Below are 26,308 nucleotides of genomic sequence, written 5' to 3'. Positions count from 1 at the left end.
GATAATTGCTATGGAGTTTTTTATTAACAAAATAAACGGCACGTGGGAGATTTTGTAACCGCATATGCTTCCTATGCGGGAAGCGGGTCCGCACGACAAGAGAAAGTGGGGGCACAACACAGGCACAGTGGCAAGTTCAGTAAATAAGTGTATGAGCAGGGGCTAATTGGTAGAATGTGTGACGTGGCGCTTTGAAGTTTGAGCTATTTAGATCGAGCAGAAGAACGGTAGAGGTGGAAAACGCGAGAAAGGAGTGGCGGCGACGGCGGCGAACGCGACCTCGACGGCGAACGGCGACGGGGGAGGTGGCGGATGGATGAGGCGGCGGAACTGAACCAGGTCGTCGGCCGCATCCAGGAGCTTTGCAAACTTTACGCCTCGCCCCCACTTGACTGGCCTCGCCACCTCGATCCCAGGCAAAAGTCTATACCTTTCTTTCGGCTTTCTGCTCTCTTGTGCGGGTTGGTTTCGGCCCTTTACCTCTCGGTATGGAAGGCGGAAGTTGGATTTGAATGCTTAGTCTTGGAAATGATTGACTTGATATGCGCTAGAAATCTCGTATGCTTCTGCTCGATCGCTTGACTTCGGAGCCGTGGATGCACGTTAGGGTTTGCAGATCCTTGGGGTGCCTAATTGAGAAAGTTGTTTTTTTCTTTCCTATTCGTCTGTTAGTGATCTTGGAAATGCTTTCTTTATGTGGATTTATGCTTAAGTTTTTTTTAAATGTTATTTGTAGTATTTCTTTCTCCCAAAGTTGGCAGAAGTAGGGGTGCCTATGTTGTCGATTTTGTATTTTTCTTTCTCATTTTTTTTCTCAATTGCTGCTTTCCTGTTGAATTTTATTCTCTAATAAAGATTTTGATATCTATAAATTGTAAGTTTTGTAAGGAAGGATTGGATAGGAATCTATCATTTATGCTTTTTTGCCACAAAATTTCTCGTTATCCTTTCTTTTGATTTCCTGTTGTTATCTTTGTGTTGCTGAATGACCCTACTGCAGCATAGGGTAAGTAGGGGTGTATAATCGAACCGAGCCAAGCCGAACAGTAAGAGGCTCGAGCTCGAGCTCGAGCTCGGTTCGTTTTTCCGAAGCTCGAGTTCGGCTCGAGTTCGATTCGAGTTTTAATTCTTAAGCTCGAGTTCGGCTCGAGCTCGGTTCGATTTTTTCTTAAGCTCGAGTTCGGCTCGAGTTCGATTCGAGCTTTAATTCTTAAGCTCGAGTTCGGCTCGTAATGAAATTAAATAGTTCGCGAACGGCTCGAGCTCGGTTCGAAAAAGACTCGTTTTAAAGTTAAACGAATTCAGTTCGAGCTTGGTTCGAAAATAGCTCGTTTAAAAGTTAAACGAACTTAGTTCGAGCTTGACTCGTTAATATATAATATTTATAATTCATGTATATATATATATATATATATATATATATATATATATATATATATATTCGTGAATCTCTTAATAAACACGTTCGTGAGTCTTTAAATGAACATGTTCACGAACACGTTCGTGAGCCTTTAAACGAACATGTTTGCGAGCTCACGAACCAAATACTGTTAAGCTCGAGCTCGACTCGATAATATTTGAAGACTATCGAAATCAAGTTCGAACTCGGCTCGTTAACTTAATCGAACGAACTCAAATGATTTTTTTGAGCCAAGACTCGAATAGCTCGTGAGCAACTTGGCTCGTTTACATCCCTAAGGGTAAGACCTACACTATCTCAGTCATCCACCTTTTAATCCTTATATATGACTTTCCTGATTGCCTTTTGAAATTCTTTTTCTTGCATAGAAGCAGAATCTTACAATTTGTCAGATTCACTCTGAAAACATAATTTCTAGCGTTTGTAGGGTTTCAGAAAGTCTTCTTCAACGGCGAACCTTGCTATTGATGCTCGGTGAAACAAACACCAAGCACAATAAAAAAGATTTCAAGGTTTTTGAGTACCCACTAAATTGTTGGTTGTCCTTCACTTGTCAGCCTAACCAAGAGGCTAGTTAGTTCCTCTTTTGTTGTATGTTGATTCTAGTCGCACAACAAACTCCATATACCTTAAATTTCTTTTTAAACTTTTTGCCATACTATCATGCAAACATCGACTCTATCTATTTCCATTGCACTGAAGGTGATTGTTTGCAACACTCGAAAATATGTGAAATAGACACCAAACATCAGTAATAAGGTTTTCTAAAGTGTGATCCTCGTACAAGAAAAGCTCAGAAATCAGTGAAGAAAATCACAATAAGGGAAAGAGTAGATGATTGAGATAGTGTGGGCCTTCCCTTTGTTGCACGAGGGTCATCCAACAACATAAAGCTAATAGAAGATAACACGGAAGGCTAAAAGAGAAGGTTTTAGGAGAAAAGAGATAGACGACAGATTCCAATTTGAGTCTTGCTGACAAAACCATTAAGTTGTTGGATCAATCTTTACTTGTGAGCAATTTTATGAAGCAAAATCAACAGCAACAATAGAAAATGTGAAACAAAACAAACTAAATACAAGATGGATATCCATTTCTACCAATTTTAGGAGAAAGAAATTAACACAAACACTCAAGCACACACAAGAAAGACATGGGCCTAAAAAAAGGTGGTTCTAGGTTGCGAATTCAAGCATCTACTGAATCAGGCTGATGCTTCTGGTGGTTCTTTTTGGGTGCTATAGTGGTCTCCAACCCCAAGATGAGATAATGACAACAGCTATGTTCTGTATATCCACAACTACTTCTAGGATTTGTCATTTTTTCTGGTTCCAGTTTGGATTAATGTACTACTATCTCTCTTTCCCTTCTTGGTAGATCATTGATGCAGCAGGTTGTTATCGAGACACACTTAATGATCTATTTTAATAGCTATTGATTATGATATATGTTTGTAGTCATTTATTGATATGTACTACTATATTGGTATGCTGAATGTTTTTTTTTTGATCCTATATGATGTTAACACCTGTTAGGGAAGTGCAATAGAGATAGACAAACATAAAGATATTTATGTATGATGTCGGGTCTTTGTATTTACTTGATGCAAACATCTTTTTCCAGTACAGTAGTAACCATAGTTTGTTGTAGGTTCATCTTCATCACTACTTCTAGATAAGTTTAGTTTTGGATTTGGCATCACTGACTTTAGTAATAGTCTAATAGAGAAGATTCTTGAAAAGTGAGGTCAGAAACTCTAGCAAAAGTGTATCAACTTAGGTAGCTTCTTTAGGCAAGGGCTGCTTGAGGAAACTTCAACTAGGGGAGCAACTGATCTCATTGAAAAGTCATCTTTCACAACGTTTAAACTTATGCTTGATAGACACATTTTATCATGGACTAAATATAGAGGTGTAATAGGTTGTGTTTGGGTTGGGTATGACCCTGACATGTGTAGACCTGGTTGAAACTTTGTCGAGCACAATCAGTGAAAAAACAATTGTGTGGGACTAAACTGGCTGACAAAATCTTTCCTACTTAAGGCTTGATGACATCCTGTCAAGACCCAAACTATAACTCATGGCCTAGAATCTTCCATAATTGGAGGAATGTGAAGCCCAATGGTGGCTACACCTTCATGCAGGTAACCCTTTCTAATATCTCATCATGTCTAGGATTAGGTCTACTCCGATACCAATTGTCACAAGAATTGATTCATTAGCTTTTCAAGTTCAACCAATGGCTCAAAATGTTTAGCCTAAGTTAATAGTAGCTAACTCATATATGCTTATAAAGCTTTTTATTAGCCCACAACTCACCATGTGATACTAAATTCGAGCGGTACTCCTGGCCCATGAGTTGTATTCACTTGGCTCACGTGCTGAGCTCAACTCAGTTGACGTGCTATAATGAGCCCAATCTAACCCTATGATGTTTCCAACACAACTTGATTTCATACCAGGCAGGGAGAGTTGCACGCAACACAACCCATCTCATTTAATGTTGGATAGGGCCACATAGCCTGACCCATTTAACACTTCTGAATATTTCTTTTTTTCTCTGAACCAACTCAACAAATGTTGAATCTTTGACTGACAATCTAAGCTAGAGAACAATTGGTGTTGACCAGGTTATATGGGAAAATTACTTCAATTCTGATCTACTATTACCCACTTTAACATTTATGCATTAAGATTTGTGAGGGCCAATTTTGAGTCTAATCTGACTTATTCTTGAGTACTAAAGCAGGATTTAACTTGATATTATTTTCCACATCTGCAATGTTGCTAAATATTTGTTGAAAAGAAGAAGGTTAAAATTTCAAAAGTTAGATGCTAGTTCATTTACATGCGACCATAGAAATTATAGATGTTAATGTTTTTTGAGCATCAGTCAAGCCATGGCATTCTCAGATCTAAAGTATGTCACATGTTTTAAAGCTATGTAATGCTCATCTTTGCAGTTATTGCAAACTTAGTTTACTTCGAAACAGAAATTTTTGCTTACCTTTTCTAGTTGACACAGTAATCTGGTTATGATCTTCTGTGCCAATGAAAGGTTGTTGTAGATTCTCCTTGAATTGTTGAATGCCAACTAGAGGTCATGTACTAAGGTGAATTTGAAGCATCAAAGTGAATGACTGATCATAAAAAAGTTGAGTTAGAATTAGAAATAAGAAGAATGATTTGTGTTCATGCTGGTTGTTTTTTCACAATCAATTTACTGGGGTTAAAGTCATTATGTTTACTCATCTCGGCTATTGATTTGTCAGATATACCTGCTACATTGCATATGTTGAAAAACACTTAAAACTGTATATTGGTGGGAATGTGTCTTTGCCAATATTTATATCTGTGTTTCATGCAACTAGTAAGTTTTAGAAGGGAAGTTTGTGAAATTAAAACAACTGTTGTTTTTAAGCAGGACAAAGTGATTGAAGATTGACATTATCTGTGTTTATGTATGAAAATGAAAAATGAGGTTCCAATAGAAAAATGTTTCAAAAGATTGGTTACTAATTTTTTCGTGTGCCTTATGATTGCTTGGATAAATTACATTTGTCCTAGTTATGCACCTCTGGAAGTTTTGCAGTATTGTCAGGTTGTGACTTAATTCCTGTAGAGATGAATAAAAGGTCGTTGCCTTGAAATAGTGTTCTAGGATAAGTTGTCTGAGTAGCTGATACTCCCCTCAACTTCAAGCATGATATTTCAAGAAATCACCTGGATGTTAAAAGGTCAATGATTAATTTTTAACATTCAAGTTAAAATCAATATTACTCAATTCTCCATAAGTATGATTGTTAACTTTTTTTTTTCTTGCAATGGGATTTTTATTTTGAATCAAGCTTGTTGACCTTCCTCATGAATTTATAATGCAGAAGGGCTATTGAGAAAGAAAAAATTATTTGTACTTGGGTTTAGGTTTGAGTATTTGACACTTGTGGATCCAAGTATTCGATATAATCATTTCTACAAGTGTTTATGCGCGATCGATAAGGATTAGGCATTCCCTTAGAGTGTTGATACCTGAGATAGATATATAAGTATGGGTAGTCCAAGTACCAGAGTAATACTAAATGTGAAGAATATCAACTGAAACGATTCTAATTGTCTTTTAGGTACTCTGACTTAAGTATGATACGGATATGGATTCAGGTGTCTAACATGGTTGTTTCTAAATGTTTTTTATTATATGTGATCAATAGGGATTTCTAATGTCCACTCAGAGGACAAGTGTCCGACACAACCAAGGAAGAAGATAAAGTGTCCGACTATGAGATCTTTTAGGTGTTATGTTTGTTTTCTAGTACAAACATATATTTGATTTGATACATGATATTTGCTGCCATCGACTGCTGCATATCTGTCAATGTGTTATTCAGTGACCAGGCCCGCTTGGTTTCTTTAAAAACTTAATTGCATATAGAAAGATAGGATTAATCAAGCATTTGCTAATAACTTGTCATGTGCAGGTTGTATATATTGGAGTTGAATAACCTACTAGAATATGACTTCTTTGGTCTTTTGATGGACGATAAGTCTGGTAACAAGATGGTTGAAATTCTCGAATCTCCATCTTGCAAGAGACAGAGAAGGGGAAAGAGCCCTGCAAATGCATCAATTTCAAGTGGCTTGATGGATCAGCAAATCTGGAAAGACTTTCCAGAAGATCTTCTTGAAGCTGTGATCGCAAGACTCCCTACCGAATCATTCTTCAGGTTCCGGACTGTGTGCAGAAAGTGGAACTCCTTGTTGTCTTCATGCACCTTCTCCCAACATCTCGCAGAAGTTTCAGTTTTATATCCTTGGTTCTATTCAGTCACTCATGAAAACATAAGGAAAGGAGTCATGTACAATCCATCTCTGAGAAAATGGCATCATATTTCCATTCCGTTTCTGCCCGCAAAGACAGTTCTTCTTCCAGTAGCATCAGCTGGTGGTCTCATTTGTTTCTTGGATTTATCACATAAGAACTTCTACATTAGCAATCCTCTGACCAACTCGTTCAAAGAACTTCCGCCAAGATCTTACCGAGTCTGGTCGCGAGTGGCTGTTGCGATGATTCTGAACAGGAAGACTGCTGGCAGTGGATACAAGATAATGTGGCTCGGATGCAATGGGGATCATGGGATATACGATTCCATTCATAACAGTTGGAGTCGCAGTGCAGGTTTTCCTCCAAGCATCAGGCTTCCACTCTCTTTGAATTTTAGGTCACAAACAGTGTCCGTTGGCAGAACCATCTACTTTATGCATGCTGAACCCGACGGCATCTTGTTGTATGACATAGCATCTGGCATTTGGAAGCAGTACCTCATCCCCTCGCCCCTGCATCTTACCGACCATATGCTGTCGGAGAATGAAGGTCAGATTTTGCTTGTAGGTTTGGTGACCAAGAATGCCGCCACATGCGTCTACATATGGGAGATGCAGAAGATGACTCTCCTGTGGAAGGAGGTGGACAGAATGCCAAACGTCTGGTGCTTGGAGCTTTACGGTAAGCACGTAAGGATGACATGCCTCGGCAACCATGGCTTGCTCATGCTTTCTTTGAGGTCGAAGCGGATGAACCGTCTGGTTATGTACAATTTTTCTACAAAGGAATGGCAGAGAGTGCCAGAATGTACGCACCCTCACAGCAGGAAGAGGCAGACAATTGCTTGTGGGACTGCGTTTCGTCCGTGCCCCACTGCACTTGCTTGAGCGACAATCGGTTTGTTACAGTGACCGGCCAGCCGGCCGGCCGGCGCCCTTTGATCATTTTGAAGAGAGGTATCCTTGTCTTTAGATATGAGAAGCACCAAAATAGATTCCATGTAAGATAGCCAAAAAAACTTGGTGCTTTGTGTTATGGCTCTTTATATTTGCTTTAGCATAAAGTTGGGAGAAACGTCTCATGCCTCAATGAGGCTCAGTTTAAAGTCAATGGTTGTTTGAGAGTATATTTTTTATGTTGTTTTCAGAAAACTGGGTTGCTGGCCAATTCAATTGGAACTGTTGTCCATTGAATGGGTTTTGCCCAAAACAACCAAAGTTTAGTAGATGTGTAAATATAATCAAGCTTGGATGAACTGATATAAATTTTTAATCTTAACTTGAAAACACATGTTCGTCAAGATGGCCGAGTTGGTCTAAGGCGCCAGTTTCAGGTACTGGTCCGAAAGGGCATGGGTTCGAATCCCATTCTTGACAGTGAAAATTTTCATATTTGTATGTTTTTTTAAAAAATTATATTTTGCGTTTTTAACTTTAATAAACAGGGGTAATTATATTGCACCCTTATCCGTGAGCGATAATTTTTCACTTTAGTCTAAATATTAAATTTCAAATTCTAAAAAAAATAATTATCACTAAAAAAAAATGATAAATCCTAGTCAGACTCAATCCCTGGGAGTGGTCGGTCTGGTCCCACGGAAATTTTCCACCGACTACCAGGGTAAATCGGGAAGCGCATCCGGCAGTCAGTCTCATGCCCATCTCAATCCCTGGGAGTGGCCGGTACGGTCCCACAAAAGTTTTCCACCGACTACCAGAGTAAATCGGGAAGCGCATACGGCGGCCAATTCAGATGCCCAGCATCCTTTGATTGCGTTCCCCATTTGAAAGAAAACTCTTGTAAATACGCCGTAGCTAGGGATCGAACTGCGGATCCCTGGGTCACAACCCGAATATCTTACCGTTCCACCATAACCCTAAATGTTTACGAATGGATGTGTAGGATAATTTTATTACCTTGCACATTTACATGTGAACACTTAGTGTTTTTTTTTAAAATTTTTACTTCTTTTAACCTAAACATTAAACCTTATATATGCTCATAGGTTGCGCACAAATGGATGCGCAGGTAACATTTCATTACATATAAACACTATAATAACTTTATTAACTTGAATGAGAATTTTGATATATTTAATAAAATATCTAATTGTCACATTAAAATTATGACATAAATAAGTGATTCCTAAGTTATTATTTATGTCGACTTCAATTAAACTTTATGACTATCTTTTCTTTATCATAAAATCTAGAGTTATATAGAACTAGCAGTACTTTGCCTCCTACTCATATTAAGTGAGACCTTTAAGATCGATGGATATAATTGTAATTTTTGTTTAATAGTGTCCTTGCTGACTCATCAGTCATAAGGCTTAGCCTTTCTTCACTATCATCAAGATGTAAGGCTTCTATTCTTTGATGTCTAAATAGAGAAGTTGAGAAAGAGAGGAATTTCTGATCGTATAGTCTTCTCGGATTAAGGGTGTTAAGTTGTTCATTTGAGAATAACAAGAATAATGTAAGACCTATCTATGTATATAAATTCTTCTAATATATGGTTAGAAGTATTATTTCTTCTAACTATAATGATATCTAACCAAGAAGCATTTGTTTCATTTTGTCTTCTTCTCACTGTTTGAGAGACGCCTATAAAGGGTTCTGTTTTTGTAAGACTCATTTCTTTTGAAGGGTATAAGTTAGAAAAGAGTAAGTTTTGGATTGTCTTCTAAAAATTATATTTCATGTAGATAGATTCTTGAAATCCTTAATATAGTTTTCTATACTTTCTTTCCACTCCGTCACTTGACTTGTTTTCTGTATTTGTATTTCTAGGACAAATAACTTGTTTTCAAGTATGGTTAATCTATGATGTAGGGAAGTTAATAAAGCTATTATAATGTTGTTTTGTTGAGTTTGAATTTAGTCACTTTTCTCAGATAAATTTACAGTGTAATATCCATCTTCCTTAATTTTTGAGAATTATTGGGTACAGTTGAGGGCTTCTTCCGTAGTATGTATTTTCAAATTGTAATTTGTTCATTCATACTTGATGTCTTCAAGTAGAGCATGAAGATTTTTTAGTTCTTTGATTGGAGTTCAAAATTTCATGATTTGTTTTCTTCAAGCAATTTTGAAAGAGTGAGTATATCCTTTTTCTTAGGAATACTTACTAAGTTGAGCTGACTAAATATTCTATTTAAAGAATCTTGTGATTCTTTCAAGTAGTCCAGGTTTTGATCACTCATGATTTAGTTTTGTTGAATGAGGTTTTGATTTAGTTGTTCCAGAATATGACAACTATGTCCTTGGTGTGATTCCAGAGAAGTTCCTAAACTTATGAATAAATATAGTATTTAAGTGAGGGTCTTTAGAATGTAAACATTATGAAAAGATTTTTGTTCTGAAATGATAGTTATACTTATTGTGATCTAAAGTGATTATGTTTCTACTTCGATCTTGCAGGGCTAAGTCTCAACATTCTAATTTATGAGATTGTAACAGTCAACGTTCTCAGATCCGTTATCCATTTGAAGGAAAATCCTCGCAAATTCATCACAGTTAAGTCTCGAACTTTAGATGCTTAATTTATCGTTGGCGGACCTAACCATCGCACTATGCCCCCGAGAGCATGAATTAAATCATTTCTATTACATTAATTGGATGATGATCACAATATACAGATCAAATAATTAAGAATTATCAAAACCATCAACATGCAACTTATACCCCAGTAAGTTCTATGCTTGAACAAAAAACATGACTGATTGAACTAGAAAAACAAAGAAAAGTGATCATATACTTGAAGACATTAGTAAGATACTATACTTTACCTCAGGTTCAAGGATCTTCGAAAGGACATTCAAATCCACAACCTCTCTTCGAGTGCAAAAGTTTTAAAACTCTTCGATGAAGAAGGATCCTCGATAAATCTATTCCATGAGGCTTTTTCTTCAGAATTGTAGATATGTGTAAAATAAAATGATTCAAAAGCAGAAGCTGGCTGGTACCTTCCAGTTAGCAGCCTTCTTTGTAACAGAACCATTCAAGCCCTAACACAATCCCTCTCAGGACCTTTACCTTATCCTATTCGAGAATATCTCGTCCAAATAGTTTGTAAATTAGTTAAAACAAAAAGGAGCACAAAGTGAGAAGACAACAGATGTGGAATTCAATGACCACAGCTAACAAAATTCACAAGATATGAACAGGAAGCAAGGTTATGGCACACCGACCGACCAATGACTGCATACACAGGACTTACAACAAATATTGTTTGGTTTGCATATTTATGCTGATAACTATAAACTTATTTACCAACACCAGAATTCATCTGCACAAAGAAAAGATGTCACTTCACCTCTGTTATGCTGCGTTTGAGGATGATTAGTCCAACTGCCCGACCTTCTGCGGTAGAAAAACCATGTTTCCTCATTCTTCCAAACCTCATTAGCTTTCAGTTGTTTTATTACCTTCTCTACCCAGCTCAGCCTGCAATATACATTACACTGTTCCTCAGAAAAGAAAATCTGATATGCTGTTTGCGGAGCACATATTAATAAAATGATAGAAGTTTCTTTTTCGGTGTCCAAAGACCTGAAGAACACGAGGAAATTTAACATTTTCTTAAAAGATACTTATTTTCATTTCGAAGGTGTAAGTTTCTAATAGGCAGTTGCATTAATCTAACGGCGTCAGAAACTACAGAATTAGCCTATATAGTTCACCAACATTTGTCCTGAATTCTGTGTATTCAGGAATGCTTAATGAGGACAAGATCTTTGTGTCTGAACCTGAAATGTCATGAGAAAGCATCTAAGGTTCTAGAAGATTTTCCAACTCTAGTGATGAAACTCTTCAAGCTTATCAATCACTGGTAAGATTTTATTTGCTGATATCCAAACAAAACTCCATCCAGAAGCAGTATTTTTTTTTTAACTAAATCACACTATAATTAAAAAATCACCTTACTCTCATTTGTTACCTTTGCTTGTTGGTAGCTTTCGAGCATCCGGCGATACTGAAGCTGCGCTTTAGCACTCTGCACCACCGACATGACGCTTGAAAGAGCTTGATCTGTTGCTAAATCCACTTTTTGTTTGCGGAAAACCTTGATTATGTCATCTTCTTCCTTCTCATCAATTGATTCTGGCTCAGCATGAAACCCTCTCAAACCAGCTCCTCGTCTATGCCATCGCAGTATGGCCTTATCCAGAATGTTGACAGTCGAAAGGAGCTCCTTGTACTTTTTCCTTGCTAAATGGGCTCTTACATGAGACTGTCATAATGCAAAAGAGCATAATTAAATAAACAATCTCTAACAACTTCTTGTTTACTTAGAGGAGCTATGAAGTATACATATGTTGATGCTTATCAACACAAGACTAGTTTGCCGTAGAGCTGCTTCCAAGATAACTAAATCTAAACTTAATGACCCACCTCAATTTAACAAATTTAAATTTTCTTGGAACTAAAAAAGATCTTATCCCAAGATAACTAAATCTAAACTTAATGACCCATCTCAATGTAACAAATTTAAATTTTCTTGGAACTAAAAAAGATCTTATCCGTGTTTCTTTGGATTCCTATCATCCAGAATCCAGTTAACTTGGATCATCTTCCAAGATTCAGTTTCTGCTCTCAACAGATTTGTAGCTCTTTGAGGTGATTCCATAAAAAATGTTCCACGAGATCAAAATTCAATCAAGGCATCTAAAAAGAGGAACAATGTGGAAATACAATCCATCTTTGTGAGATGACAAACAATTCTCACATTGGTAGTTCATACAATAGCACTGAATACAGACAGGTGAAATTGAGAACATATCTGTCCAGATAAATTCATAGGAAATACTAATTATGAGAAATCAGTTCATACAAATTGTTGTTCAATTGGATGCATGGCTGTAAAGTAGGACATACTGATCAAATTCTATACATTCATTCATGATAATAGGGCAGAAGCTTATCTCATGTGATCCACATGAAGTGAGAAATGAAAAAATGTTACTGAATGATATAACGATTCCAGATGAATTTAAGATCTAAACAAGTAGGCAAAAGTGCAAATAGAGGGGTGGGACTATGATGATGTACAAACTACAATACATATGTCTTGAGATTAAATGAATACCTTGTGAAAAGCAAAGCTATTTGATACATAGGATAAGAATGACTTAAAATTAAGGAAATATTAGACTTGTGCTATTGATATGAATACTCAGGAACTTCATATCAAGAAGCAAACTATATGGTTAAGATACATGAATTATTCCATGCCAACATTATAAATGATAAATCTAACATCAAAGTCCAACACTATAATTGCATGTCGATGGTTAAACAGGTACAGCATCAAATTTGTTCAACAGTAAAAGCCAGAATATGTTGTTTAATTAACAATTCAAACACAAGGAAGATGCAAGAAGCCAAGAATTCAAGTACCTGTATTTTCACAACATGTTTTCGTAGCAGTAGAAACTCTTTTCTGTTTTTCCAACGTCGAAAATTCTTTTGGATCGTTAAAACTGCTTTATCAAACTTATGATCATAAAAACTTTGGAACGTGTTATGCAACCTTGACACAACAGAAACTTTATGCATCTCTGGAGGGAATAGAATGCCCCCGCCTTGACATAAAGCAGCTTTTTGTTGCTTCTTCCTGAAAGAATAGGAACGGAAAGCAGCTTGTATACGAGCAGCAGCTTGAACTGCATTTCTGGCAGCTGCCAAAGAATCTTTGAGTGCTAATTGATCTTCTGTGCCACCATCTAAAATGGCACTTCTCTGAGATATGCTTTCAACACCATAATCAATCTCTTTAGATGCAGACTCCACTGACCTCTCATTTTTTTCAGTTGTCAGTGAAAAGAGATGAGTAGTTAGTGCAGCTTCGGAGAGATATCCGGAAAGACCTTCGTAGCCATTGGCAGCTGCCAAAGAAGCTGGTGTCTTACCCTCTGGATCATGTTCAGTAGGATTTGTGACAGCTCGAGCTGAAGCACCAGCAGCAAGAAGTGCAGCAACCATTTGTTCCCTGAATAAGTCAGGTTCAAAAAGTGAGATATACATAATTCTGCTCAAACAATTCAATTTGTAGCCATGCTAGGAATTCTAGATCAGTTCAAGAAAAAGACTGCTGTTTCAGGTACCTTCCAAAATATGCAGCCCAATGAAGTGCAGTCCATCCATCTGAATCACGGCAATTTATGCCTATACCAGAGTCAAGAATTGGATGTAAGGCCCACAGAAATCCCAATCCTGCGATTATGTGGATGATGCATTGCTCTCTCTTGGAGAGCTGATATTTGTCAGTTTCCGGTTCATGCCTAGACGATAACCAGTGGTACAAATTATGTTTTAATAGTTCTTGAAGAATTGCATCCATTATATCTTTTGAAGCTACAGAACCAGCTACAAGTTTTTGAATGATTGGTTCCAACTTATCATTGGATCCCTTTAGCTTCCTCAAAGGACTGACTTCCAGTTCAATGTTACTCTCTTGAAGAATTGTCATACTAAAATTTTCAGATAGAAATAACTGAACAAATTTAACAAGAAGCAACAGTTCGTCTGAGGTGCACATTGCAGTTTCTTGTGCAATGTTTCTGGAGCTCGTGTTTTTTAGCTTATCATGAAATTCAAATTCATGTATTTCACTACAGGGTTGTTTGTTGCCGGTTGTAATGCATAGTTTGACTTTGCCAGCAGCATGCGGGGGTGTTAAGCAACGGAAAACACCATCCCGAACAATTTCTAAAGGAACTTCAATATCTCCAAATAGTGCATTCCACGTGTACTCTGAAGGCCTGCAACAAAAGTCCCCTATGATGACAACCTGCAAAGTGGCAGTTGAAATTAAGATGAATCTGATATATGACAAATTATCTTCTATTTTAATCAATGATTGTAACTTTGTTCGAGACAAAAATAAATAAGCCAAATTTGATGTTAAGATGAATGCTAGATTTTTGTTATAATATTCTTTTAATAGTATGCTTATCACAGTAGTTGTAAATGTGAGGTGTAAAAATGTTGGATTTTGTTTCACAATTTAAAAATAGATTAGTTTACTGAAATAAGGTGTTTTGGTGATCTTAGTTTCAGTTTTAACATATACTAGTTATATATACTCTAACAATTCAATTAGTTCTGCAATTGATCTTTGATAAATATATGTAAATACATAAAGTTGGTATGCTATCTGCCTTCTGTTTAATCCAGATAGAACAAGGTACATGAAATTCAAGAAGTGATTGAAAAGTGAAGTCCACTACTCTAGAATTAATTCTAGTACTGATAAACCAAATGTGATGAGGTCTCTTGTCCAAACATGGCTTGTCTTCACCAATGGTAGAAATTCCTTAAGCATCAAGAAAAATAGAAAGGCATTTTCTCATTCGCAAGTCGTGCACAATCTTCCATCACAGTTAATTTTTCACTTCTTTTCAATCTAGCAGTCAAAGGGACACTATAGTAAGAAATTGTTGGAACTTGGAATGTCTATCTCCTAAATGTGTCATATCATCAACCATTCCATAGGTAGCCACTGAGAATAGAAGGCAACACAAGTTCAGAAACCATTTTCTGAGAATCAGTTTGGTTTAACATCTCGAAGATCAATTATAGAGGCAATTTATTTTTTTTTAAAAAGACAATCAACAGATAGACATAAGAAGAATTTGCTACGATTTTTATTGACATAGAAAAATCTTGCAATACGATCCCTAGAAAACTATTGTGGTGTGGTTTAGAGAAGAAAGAAATAGCTAAAACTTATATTGATGTCACAAAACAGAGATATAACAACCTAGCTACTAGTGTTAGAACATGACAAATGGTTTTCCTATATTATCGAATTGTATCAAAGTTCAACTCTAAGTTTCTATCTTTTTTTGTTATATAAGTATTAGATATACTCAAAAGTTGTATTCAAGATAAGTTCCTTGGTATATGTTATTTTTAACGATATTGAGTTAATTGTAAGAACATAATTAGATTAATTTGAAGCTTGATTTGTAGAGATAAACATCGAAAATTAAAGGTTTTGAGTTGACTAGAACTAAAACTAAATATGTGAAATGTTGATTTAGTAATAGAAAAAGAATGACGGGATAATTAAAACGAATGAAGATGAATTTCTACAAGGAGTTTTAAATATCTTGGATTCCTATTATTCCATAAGAAGTAGATGTCAATGAAGATATGATTAATAGGATAATGAATGGATGGTTGAAATAGAGCCAAACATCTATAGTGTCTTATATGATCTTTGTGTGTGCTTAGGCTAAAAAGAAAATTTGTTATGATTGTGGTATGACCAGCCATACATTATGGATCAAAGTATGGAGTTGGTAGGAAGTAATAAATATGCAAAAAGTTAGTGCAACAAAGATGAGAATGCATAGATGAACAAATAAAGCTACTTTAAAAAATATTTTTTAAAAAATATGACGGTATTTGTAAATAAGTAATTATATTGAATATATCAATAATTTCCTTATTTTCTGCTCGCCCAAAAGGGACAAAAGAAATATCTTATTTTTTCTTCAAAAATTTTTGATCTCTAGTGGACCTCTCAATAGGATTCGAAACCAAATGAAGTTCTAACAAATTGATCTTGTAGGATTCCCAAGAAATTCTTTGATTTCTTCCCTAAGCAGATGATTATTAATTTGCTTCTCACATTCTATGAATAGCCAGGACATTGAAAAAGATCCAAAAAGGCATATCGGGAATTGATTTGATTCTATATATTCAAGAGCAATTAGTTCTGTTTTCAACATAATGAAGAAAATAGATTGAGATGATACGAACATATAATTGATTTGAATTGCATAGGAGGATAAATTCATGCAGTGATCCTAAGTAGTTGAGGCACATATGTTGATGATGTAAATGAATATGGAATGGAAATATGGTAAGTTGAACATTACTAAATGTTGGATTTGCATTAACAAAAAGGAAAAAAAATAAATAGTCAAGGCACATAGATACAAAAGGATGTGGTCAATGTGAGATTCCAAATTATTCTACTATATTGTTGACTGAAATATGCAAATTTCTTCAAAATTCAATCCAAAAGAACAATCCAAGACAAATTATTTTAAGCTCAAAATGGCATACCAGGTACCTGCATTTTTATGTCATTTGATAGGTTTTTATCATCTAAGACATTCAGAAACAAACTGATGCATGTTGATTGCTGACAATCCAATCTATGGTTAGTTCACAGTTCCTTTGGCTTAAAATTTGTTAACATGGTAGCCTTCGACTGAACTCCATTACATATTCAAATCCTTTTGAATTATTTATGTTACTATTAATTTTAGAATATTGCCATTGTAGTTGTAGCAATAAAATGTTGGATGCATCACCTATGTTTGATCTATGTGCATCTAATCAGCAGCAAGCTTTCATGTTACTGTATCATACCCATGTCAAATATCAACACTTGTTGGATTTGCACTTCGCTTGGTCTTATACTGATACAGCACATCCTTGTTTTAAAGGATCTAATAAGCTAGATTAGGAGTACATAGTTGAAAATTATATGACTTGTATACAAAGCAAAAGTACTACAAGGGATATTGTACTTCCTAATTAGTTTGTATGTTGTATATCACCAACTTTTGTCTCCACATGTCTGCATTCTAAGGCAGGATGACAAACTTCATTGTCAAACTAAAACCTAAAATTCATGGACACACTTCAGTTCAAAAGTGTCACATTGTTGATTGGTTATTCTAAGATGAATTTATCCATGTTTCTAGAACTTGGAAATATAGTAAAGGAACAAAGGGGAAAAACCAAGATATTAAAAGCTTGTATGGACCACATTTAAAGATAGTTCTGACTAGTGACTGCAAAAATTGAGACAATTAATTACTAGTTTATGTCATTGTCAATCAAGTAGGGGAAAAAACATAAATAATAAAATCCATTTCAATAGAAAGTATTGATAATGTAGAAATAGTATAAGCAAAAATTTAGACGAGATTGATTCTACCTTTGTACTTTCTGTGGTTAAACCCCATTCAGGAGAGATTTCATGTATTTTAAACAGAATTCCTTGTGCTAATGCCAAATTTGATTCTGTTTGAACAGGAGTTTCAAACTGGCCCTGGTCAAACCATGTATCTGAAAATAAAGAAGAAAACTCACTGTTTCCAACTGAAATAGCATTTGCTGTTCCTTGTGCCTGCAGATTGTAGATGGCGCTGTCCTCATCTGCTTCGGAGATATAGGATTGCAGAAAAGGAGAATGAGGCCACTCTAAACCATCTGCAGTTGGAGCGAAAAGAAAATACAACACTAACTAATGGCTTGAATTTTCTGTTAGGAACAAATTGAACCTAATAATGTGCCAGTGGTAGTGAAGAAGAAAGGTCGAAAAAAAGACTTGCACAAAGGCTGGTGTGGTGATCTTGGTTTATGTATCACTTCTAGTGTCAGTTCATGTTATCAGTAGTTTTCTTCTTCCATCAATTCTTAGGCACGCCAATACAATTGAGATATGTCCAAACATTAAGAATTATCAATGACTCAAATTTGCTACTTCCATAATCTATATTCTGACTTCAGAAAAAAAATTATCAAATACTCTTTTGTTCAAAATTTTCAATTTCCATAACCTCTAAAATGTATAAATGTATCAACTTTTCTTTTGAAATTTAACCAAACATTTTTTAGTACTTATTTATTATTTAGCTAATTTGCCTCAATGAATTTGTTAGTGGTATTCAGATAGATGTTGATAATGTCAAGCTAGGTCTAGTTTTTTGTAGTTAAGGTAGGACAATACCTTATTGTTTCTGTAAAAGAAAAGATACAGGAATGCCAAACATGTAAAAACTGGTTCAAAAGTGAAAATGTTGAAATACTAATGGACATCACTATCAATTACTATGGATCATGTGTTACATCAGATGTATGTGCACTAAGCCTAATTCATATACAATTTAATGGAGCAAAAGATACCTGAACTAATCAATATATTGTCGGGTTGTGCTCCATCTTCAGTATGGCTATTTGAAAATTTTGGAGGATGCTTAAGTGCCTCCACTTGACTGAGTGGGAGGGATGTTTCCTTGGTAAAAGCTAAATCATCCTCGTCACTGTCTAAACTTAACTGTTGTTCAAGCTTCCTTAGTGCTTGATTGAATTCTGATAGTGATAATATGTTGGATGATTCTGATCTGTCCATTTTGTTTAAATCAGACATCTTGAAATGCCTTCCAACAAATTCAGAACTGACTTCTTCTGCCGATCCAGGACTGTTTGAATTTCGACCAGTATCATTGAATCCAGTGGCATGAGAAGAGAAATTTTCTTGACTATCACAGATGTTATCACTGTATCTGAGAGTTGGACAAGAATCATTTGAGCAACTTAAGATTGATTCAGGGATGCATCTTCCCTGCATCGCAGAACCATAAATAAGTATCAAACCGCCTACTATGGTAACTTAATTTCTTATATAATTTCTCATAGAAGTACAAACAAGAGAGCAAGCATAAAAGCATTAAGGGTTAATAAAGACTCATTTTCAAACACACAAAGTTCAGGTATAAAAGGAATAAATAAGCAAACAATATTTTTATAGGATCTCACTGAAGAGACAACTCACAATCTCTATAATTCAGTAACTTCACAATCACTTCAGATCTGTTTGTAGGATCAAACTCGACGCTCAATAGCATTACGAGTTTAAATATTGACAGAGTAATGCAACGGAATAAAGATAAACAATCAAATATTCTATGAGCAATAAGAATTTCTAGCATGCAACAATTATAAGGACGCAAGGTATAAATAAGTTGTTTCTTATTTCGATTATCTCCTTTCTAAAAGATTCTAGAGGTGGAGAAACCTTAAAAAGAATCTAAAAAATAAAGCACATAAGAATACAATAATGTACGACAACAATATAATGATAGTGTTGTGCTCGAGTTGCCGTATTATGAAGATGAAGCGTGATGTTGCAGCACATGGCCGAAGTAACATCCGAAGAACACTGAGTGTGAACTCGAGCACGTAGAGAAAGATTGAGAATGAGGTGGATGAAAAGCTTTCCCTCGTGGCTCTTTTTATAGGCCTTCTTCGGATGTTGATGTGGCACCTCCCGATCGCTCGGATCATCCCCGGTCGCCTGCGAATCTGTTGACATAGCTGCAACGCTTATCTAGTAATAAATAAATTCTACGATTTCAGTCGATCAAACTCCCCTGATCGCCTGAGAGACATGTCAACTTCCTTCTTTGACCTGACTTTCCCATATTGTAACATTCTATTTATACCAGTTGCCTGGAAGCATATACAGTCGCCATATACGGTCGCTTGGACACTTCGGTTGCCCGCTCCTTGCACCAGTCGTCTGTGAGACCTCGACATCAACGGTCGAAGATTATCTTCAACTAGTTGCTTGGGCTCCCTCTTGATCGCTTGGAACTATTGAATTTTGCTTCCCTGCACTTGAGACGCGTACTCAGTATGATATAAATTTCAGCTTTACTTGCATGTACCTTGGCTAGATGTTCAGCTCCCAACTGCTTCCACTTGGACTTGCTCTGCCAAGCCATAGTTCCCAACCACCTCCACTTGGACTTGCTCTACCAAGCCACAGCTCTCAACTGCCTCCACTTGTACTTGTTTTGCCTAGTTCACAATTAGGACTTTTCTGCATAGTTCCAACCAATACTTCCAACTGTCTGGTTTCCAACCAGGACACTTGCCTAACTTCCCTAGGACTTGATCATTTGCCTAATTCTCAACCAAGACTTCTATCTGTTAAGTAACCTGCTTACTTGATATAAAATCATCAGTTCATAATAACCCAACTTTACACTTAATCATATATCAAAATACTATGTTCACTGTGGTGCTCCCAACACCAACACTGTTGACTCTATACTCTGAGAGTCAAAGTTGTTTTCTAGATAATGCACATCTATAGTTTCATACAAGGATTAAAATACCGAGCCGTATCGCGCGATACGGACGAAATTTTTCGTTCCGCCGCGGTATCGGCACCGGCACAACACCGGCACCACAGTTTCGGCATGAAAACGCCGCCGGAGGCGTTGCCCGGGCGCGGCGACGCCGCCGGAGGCGGCGCGCGGGGCCGGGAGTCGCCTCCGCGCGCGGGCAGTGCGATCGCGATGTTTTTTGATTTTTTTTAACTTAGGTATTAATTAAGTTTTAATAATCAACTCCTAGCTATAGTTCGGGATAATTTAAATAGGCTTTAATAAAATCCATAAAATTAGTTTATTATTTTTAAAAAATATTTTATTTTTTATTATTTAGATTAAATTTTTTATTTTAGTTAATATATTTTAAAAAATATCGAAACTATACTGGCACGGTACGATACGGTACCGAAACTGTATCGTTCCGGTCCGGGACCGAAACTCCGGCACGGCTCGATATTTTAAACCTTGGTTTCATATGTTGGTTTCCTGAGCAAAATATACTCGTGGACCAACAATCTTCTGTGCTAAAAGGAAAAGAACTTTTAGCCCATCAAATGAAAAAGAAAATGATCAAACTGATCTTGCATTGAAACCCTACATAACTTTATCATAAGCAGGATAAAAGTAATATATTTTTTCCATTTTACTATGAAGCCACCAACTACTGCAGGCAATCCCACCCCTTTTGTCCTCCCACCTCTTTGAAGAACAAGAAGTGAATTCTCAAATCAGATCTGAATTTTTGAAGAGCAACTTTAACAAATCACAAAAGGTTCCATTCACATGGAAAAGCCATTCATATAATAATAAGAACTACAGAAATGAAGTTGAAGAACTTAATTTAAGAGCATGACCAACTAAAACTTTAGGCATATGAAGGAATCAACATCAACCCGTGTCAGTCTAAACAATAAAGCTTAAACATGATAAAGATAGATATTTAGAAAGGCACTCAAAGTATAACATATATTTTAACTAAATTATTCCAGCATTCATATTTCCCTTCAGATGAGTATCCTTCCTTCTCATTTCACTCTACTCTAGAATGGAGTCATTTGACTATCGAGATTTAATCAACATTTAAAGAGCACCATCCATGTAAAATCCTGAAGTAACATACCTCGACAACCTCTCTGTAATGTACAAGAACTATGTGCTCAAAGGCCCTGCAAGCAAACATCTAATAAGAAATATAAAATCACAGTAACATGGCTGAAAAACTAAATCTCAAAATTGTGTTTAAACAATTAAGTGTTTCAAACAATTTGAAGAATATCATGTGCATGTAACTTATTACAATTCAAAAAGCATTTGGCCATATCAGTGCTCTTGACATGCTTGATATGGATAAGTATCATGTATTGTATCATATTATACTTGAAATAATGTTTTATTCATATTTGTCCTGAGTCAATATTAGTTATTGGCATCCAACAATTGATTTAATGTACTCCTTGTGAAATATGGGAGAAAGAGGAGATGGCACTTGAAGAAGACACCACAGTGAGCTCAAGACTGCAGTGGTGGCACAAAGCAAAAATGGAGTGACAACATAGAGGAGTTTAGAATAAAAAGAATATGAGTGAAAGAAAAAGAAACAATAACAGTGAGATCTCAGAGAAAAATTGATATTCCAAAATCCTTGTGAATTTCAATGACTAATTGTTATGCATTGGAATTTAATTAGAAAAAATTAGTACATTAAAGAGTTAACTAGGGTGATTAGCAATATCTATAATGAACTGGTGAATGTTAGGGCTGATTTTGGTATTCAAATTCAATTGGGTTCAAATTGGGGTTAGATTGGTCAAGTGAGGGTTGAGTAGGTGGAGATCAGTTTGAGTGAGCTTTGGGTTTGAATTGGGATCAAATCAAGCCGGATCTGAATGAGTCCTGGTTGAACCAGAGTTAAACCTATTTGTTTTAGTTGAACATTTAAAGATTGGGATCTTCCAAACAAAGGTTGGGAGTTTGGATCTGTATAATGACACAATTGGGAGAATTTAAGTTTGTCGCTCCCACTCTTGAAGAGGATTGTCTCACAGCTAGTGTGGTGTGGGACACTTGTGTCCGAAGATGAAAAAAAAATGTTTTAGTAGGTATCAATCTGTCTAAGAAATATCTAGGCATCTAGTGTTCAATTGCTCTAGTAATCCAAAAACATGTACAACAAAAAAGCTTTTCACAAAATTAAGTCAGGTAAATCCTGCTCTAGAAGGTACAGGTTGCGTTTATCAACAGAGCACTCCAGCTCTTTGGCAACTTTCATGTTTGTTTGTCTCTTGAGGTAATGATATAAGATTGGTAAGCATTTCTAAAATCCAAGCAGGTACATACAAATAATTCCAAAAGAATAGATTGCCACAGAGAGTTTGCATAAAAATTAGAGAAAGGGAATTTATTCAGCAAATAAACTAGCAAGAAATATTCAGCAGTTAAAGCTTACGGATGAAGCATCCAATAAATCCTCCTTTGGAAACTAGAATTTTGCTCTCCATGAGCATAATAACAGTTTAATACTGTAGAATTTCCAACCTGTTAATGAGGGGACATATGCACATGGTCAACATACTATCTATCACCAAGAATATTAAGCCACAACTTTACAGAGTCAGATAGGAAATAAAAACATGAATTAGCAAAAAAGTGTTAGAACAATAATAGTTTTTCAATAAATAAGCTATTATAGTTATGATTAAATCAGAACTTCCCTTTGAAGTGGCAATTGCAATATTTAGAAAGAACATTGAGAAATTGACTCTGATAATAGAAATATAATTGTTCTTCTTGTTCTGTGCTAACAGTCAACAAAGATAAACAGAGTTGGTGCCAAAATTTTGCAAGATTTGGTAATTATCAATCACATTGAATTGTGTTCTTTTTCCAATATACTGAGGCCCTTACAAGAGATACTTAAATTTACAGTTGGAATCAATCCTTGAATACTCGACTCAATCTTCTGTCTGTTTTTCTATATATAGGCTTGCAGACTTTTAGCCCAATAAATATTTTGTGATCAGCATTTACATTAAAATTTAATAGACCATTTATTGCACTTGTGGAAGGAGGAAATTTTTCTGTTTTTATTGCTATGGAGAACGAGCCACTCACTCACATATTCATCTTGGGTGACACAACACAGCAGACAAACGAAGATACAATCCTCAGGGTTAAGATGCACAAGAGGAAACTAGAAGTACTTGGTTTTACAGAGTATAGGATACTTCTTAAGCACCTGTGGTGTCAATACTATCTAATATTCCAATTTCTCTTTATTTTCTGCAGCATAAACTATAAGCCTCAAACAACGAGTAGCAATAACGTGACAGTCCTATATGATTAATCAATACTCTTAATGTAAATACTAGTAGTTTAGAGGGATCTATAAAGGCTATTTTCACCTAATATAAGATTAAGTAGTCTACTAGAGAAACCTAGTCAGATAGAATATATAGCCATTAGTACATTTCCTAATGACATATTCAGGCACTATAGTTAAAATTTTCAAGATCTAACATAATCTCAGTATTTATGTCCATGGTTGCAAGATGACTTGTAAACAAGAAAAGCTCCCATAGAGCAAATAAAGCAAAGCAAACCAAAAAAAAAGGTAACAAAAGGACAGGGTAGTTAAATGGACCAATGGAGTATAATGCCAATGCATGCCTAAACCCAAAAAACAGAAGAGGTCATTCCTTAACTTGTATCTATGGTCAATCAGTCTGCATTGAAGAAACCTTAAAGTGCTGCATGATTAACCATCAACAGAAAATTATTAAAAAAGATAAAGAAAAATATTTTAGCAAGAAAAGCATACAAGCCTCAAGATAGAGTAGGAGAGAAGAAAAGATAACAGCTCTGGAAAAATCATGCAGAATTTAGAAACTTTACCAGGTAAAATGATACAAAAAGATTTTTGTGCATGCAAAATTATTACAACAATTATACAGGGATTAGTCATTCAGGAAAGTTATTGAAAGCAATAAAGTAAATCTTTTAACCAGGCAAAACAGGGAAGAAAAGATAACAGCTCTGAAAAAACCCATGCAGAACCTTGAAGCATTATCTAATAAAATGATACAGATATTTTTCCATACCTTAAGATGCTCATGCCCTTCACGAACTGTCTTTCCATTTGTCTTTTTCCGCCACAAATGCCCATCATTACGAAAATAGCGAAGCACCCTGCGGTTGAAAAGGAATAAAGAACCACCTATCAAGAAAAACAATAAAATAAAATCAGACCAAAGTGAAATTTAGAAGAATGCAAATCCTAATTAAGCACAATTAATATTTTTCAATTACTAGGTGGCTTTTGAGGAGGTCTCTCTGTTATCTTAAGTTTCTCATGCTTCTGCAGAATATACAGAACTTCTACAGGCTTCAACCATCGTATGTGGGCTTCTTGGCTCAACTTATTTATATCAAAATCTGCAAACACAAATGAGAAAAATAATATTAAAGTAGTTCATGCATTTCGATATAGAGATTGCTCCGAAAGCATATAAATAGAGAGGAATTTAAGAAATGAAGAGTTAGAAGCATTGAGTTGCACTTTGACCATGACAGTGGCAAAGAAAAACAAAAGAAGAATCAGAAAGTATATCTATAAACAGCATATTTGAAGAGATATGCCTGATCTAGTCCAATTCAGTCAGATATTGGGGCCTACCCAATTTTGGTTTAGGTTGAGGTAGGAATGAATGATGGCACAAATAACCTTGCTGAACAGGAAAACATGTTGAAATCCCAACATGGACGAAGCAATAAAGTGAATTTCCCATATCTGTGGCATGAATCAACCAAGATGCAGGTTGGATCTGAAATTTTCTGACTACCTCCAAGGCAAACTATTTTCCCATTGATGAACTGAGGTCTGGCGGATTGAGATGTGAGGCATTAACATGGTATGAAACAAACTAACTTCCACTCGGAGATGGCATGGTGAGGAGTTGCTTTCTACCGAGCTGTCTGATGTCCATGGAAGCTGAAGTAGGTCAATACCAAGTTTTAGCCTAAGGTAGAGGTTGAAGTAGGTTTGATGAGCACAACGGGAAGCTCAGAGTTGAGGTGAAATTTTTGAAAAGGTCAATATTTACTCTTTAAACTATCTCAGCATTGAGAGTGTATTTGGCTCTGATGACTGTTATTGATACAAACTGTTCAGGAACACATGATATGCCCTTATTAGCACACATGGCTTAGGTTGTTATTGGTCGTTTTTCTTTACTTCTTGGATACCCTTCCCTTCATTGGACATGGGCCAATACTTATTGGCAGTAGTTATCACACATACAACTCATCATTATGATCAAGTCATGTTAGCCCCAAGTATCTGGAGTTAGCTACATCGATCTTATCCTCTATTAAATATTAGTTATGTTTGGATCAATTAATTTTTTCTAATTTGTTTAACTAAAGTATTCCTTTATATTCCACCACCCCTCAGACCTTCAACTCTAAATAATTCAACTTGATTGACTGTAATATATGTTAGTCAACTTTGAACGTTTTCATACCATCTTAATTTATTTTGTTTCACTCTATCACCTATATTGAAGTTAGACCACCTACTTTCTCCTTTAATAATAGTATTTAATTTTAAATCTTTCTAGTAATTTCTCAGATGTATCTTATTCTCATCTCTACTATATTTGATTTTTTTTTTCAAGTATTATTTTCTAATTGTCCAACGCACCAATTCATAAAAGAGACTTCTTTAACCCGAAAAAATGGAATTCTTTAGAAGATCACCGCATAAAAATTAAAAAAAAAAAAAGCATACTTTTCTTCCATACTTATTCACGGGGACCAAGTACAGGCATCAGAAAAATTGTCGTACAAAAGAGAACAAACTAAAGAAGGCAAGTACAAGAAAGTGGAGCCGATCGAAACCCAGAGTCGAACATACCTTGCTGCATCGCATCGAACCTCCGAGCAGAAACTCCAGCACAAAGCGGATCACGGAAGCTCAACAGTCAACTCCTAGAGAAGATATCGATTCCGGAAGAGGGAAGGACAACAGGACAACAACGGACTCCGCGTCCAGACTTTCCAGTTACGACTGGCGACAAAGTGACAAAAAGAACCCCCAAGTACATAAACGTTTAGCGCGAGGAGTTGAAGGAGAAAGGGTAAAA

At 35.9% G+C, this 26,308-nt stretch overlaps 2 protein-coding genes and 1 non-coding gene across 4 annotated transcripts; 2 read left to right on the top strand and 1 right to left on the bottom strand.

The window, feature by feature from the left end:
- The first annotated feature begins 261 nt into the window (after positions 1 to 261).
- Positions 262 to 7,519, top strand: LOC141818896 (F-box only protein 6-like). The gene is made up of 2 exons (XM_074706303.1): positions 262 to 416; positions 5,895 to 7,519. Exons 1-2 carry the CDS (start codon positions 313 to 315, stop codon positions 7,123 to 7,125), a joined length of 1,335 nt encoding a protein of 444 aa, XP_074562404.1. The 5' UTR covers positions 262 to 312; the 3' UTR covers positions 7,126 to 7,519.
- Positions 7,520 to 7,533: 14 nt separating this feature from the next.
- TRNAL-CAG (transfer RNA leucine (anticodon CAG)) lies at positions 7,534 to 7,614 on the top strand. The gene has a single exon. It is a non-coding gene; the product is annotated as a tRNA-Leu (tRNA).
- Positions 7,615 to 10,346: 2,732 nt separating this feature from the next.
- LOC141818894 (calmodulin-binding transcription activator 4-like) lies at positions 10,347 to 26,218 on the bottom strand. Of its 2 annotated transcripts, none has more exons than XM_074706301.1 (11): positions 26,080 to 26,218; positions 24,474 to 24,599; positions 24,266 to 24,381; positions 22,615 to 22,703; positions 21,289 to 21,334; positions 18,175 to 18,613; positions 17,204 to 17,478; positions 13,347 to 14,032; positions 12,640 to 13,231; positions 11,180 to 11,473; positions 10,347 to 10,686 (listed from the first exon to the last, which is right to left on the bottom strand). In XM_074706301.1, the coding sequence occupies exons 1-11, from the start codon at positions 26,087 to 26,089 to the stop codon at positions 10,645 to 10,647; spliced, it is 2,715 nt and encodes a 904-aa protein (XP_074562402.1). In that variant the 5' UTR covers positions 26,090 to 26,218; the 3' UTR covers positions 10,347 to 10,644. The 2 variants fall into 2 exon arrangements, with proteins under 2 accessions (XP_074562402.1, XP_074562403.1); XM_074706302.1 differs by having other exon boundaries at positions 17,204 to 17,424.
- Between the last annotated feature and the right edge of the window lie 90 nt (positions 26,219 to 26,308).

This window comes from Curcuma longa, unplaced genomic scaffold (assembly GCF_044706935.1).
Source record: "Curcuma longa cultivar G26 ecotype Majalengka, Jawa Barat unplaced genomic scaffold, ITB_CL_G26_1.1 contig_26543, whole genome shotgun sequence".
NCBI lineage: Eukaryota > Viridiplantae > Streptophyta > Magnoliopsida > Zingiberales > Zingiberaceae > Curcuma > Curcuma longa.
This window is presented reverse-complemented; position numbering and strand designations above follow the sequence as displayed.

Coding starts and splice junctions, on each gene's coding strand:
- LOC141818896 (XM_074706303.1), top strand. CDS start 313: ATGGATGAGGCGGCGGAACTGAACCAGGTCGTCGGCCGCATCCAGGAG. Junction 417..5,894: donor CCTCGCCACCTCGATCCCAG/GCAAAAGTCTAT, acceptor TGTCATGTGCAG/GTTGTATATATTGGAGTTGA.
- LOC141818894 (XM_074706301.1), bottom strand. Junction 22,704..24,265: donor AAGGGCATGAGCATCTTAAG/GTATGGAAAAAT, acceptor CCTCATTAACAG/GTTGGAAATTCTACAGTATT. Junction 10,687..11,179: donor AAAGCTACCAACAAGCAAAG/GTAACAAATGAG, acceptor TGTATATTGCAG/GCTGAGCTGGGTAGAGAAGG.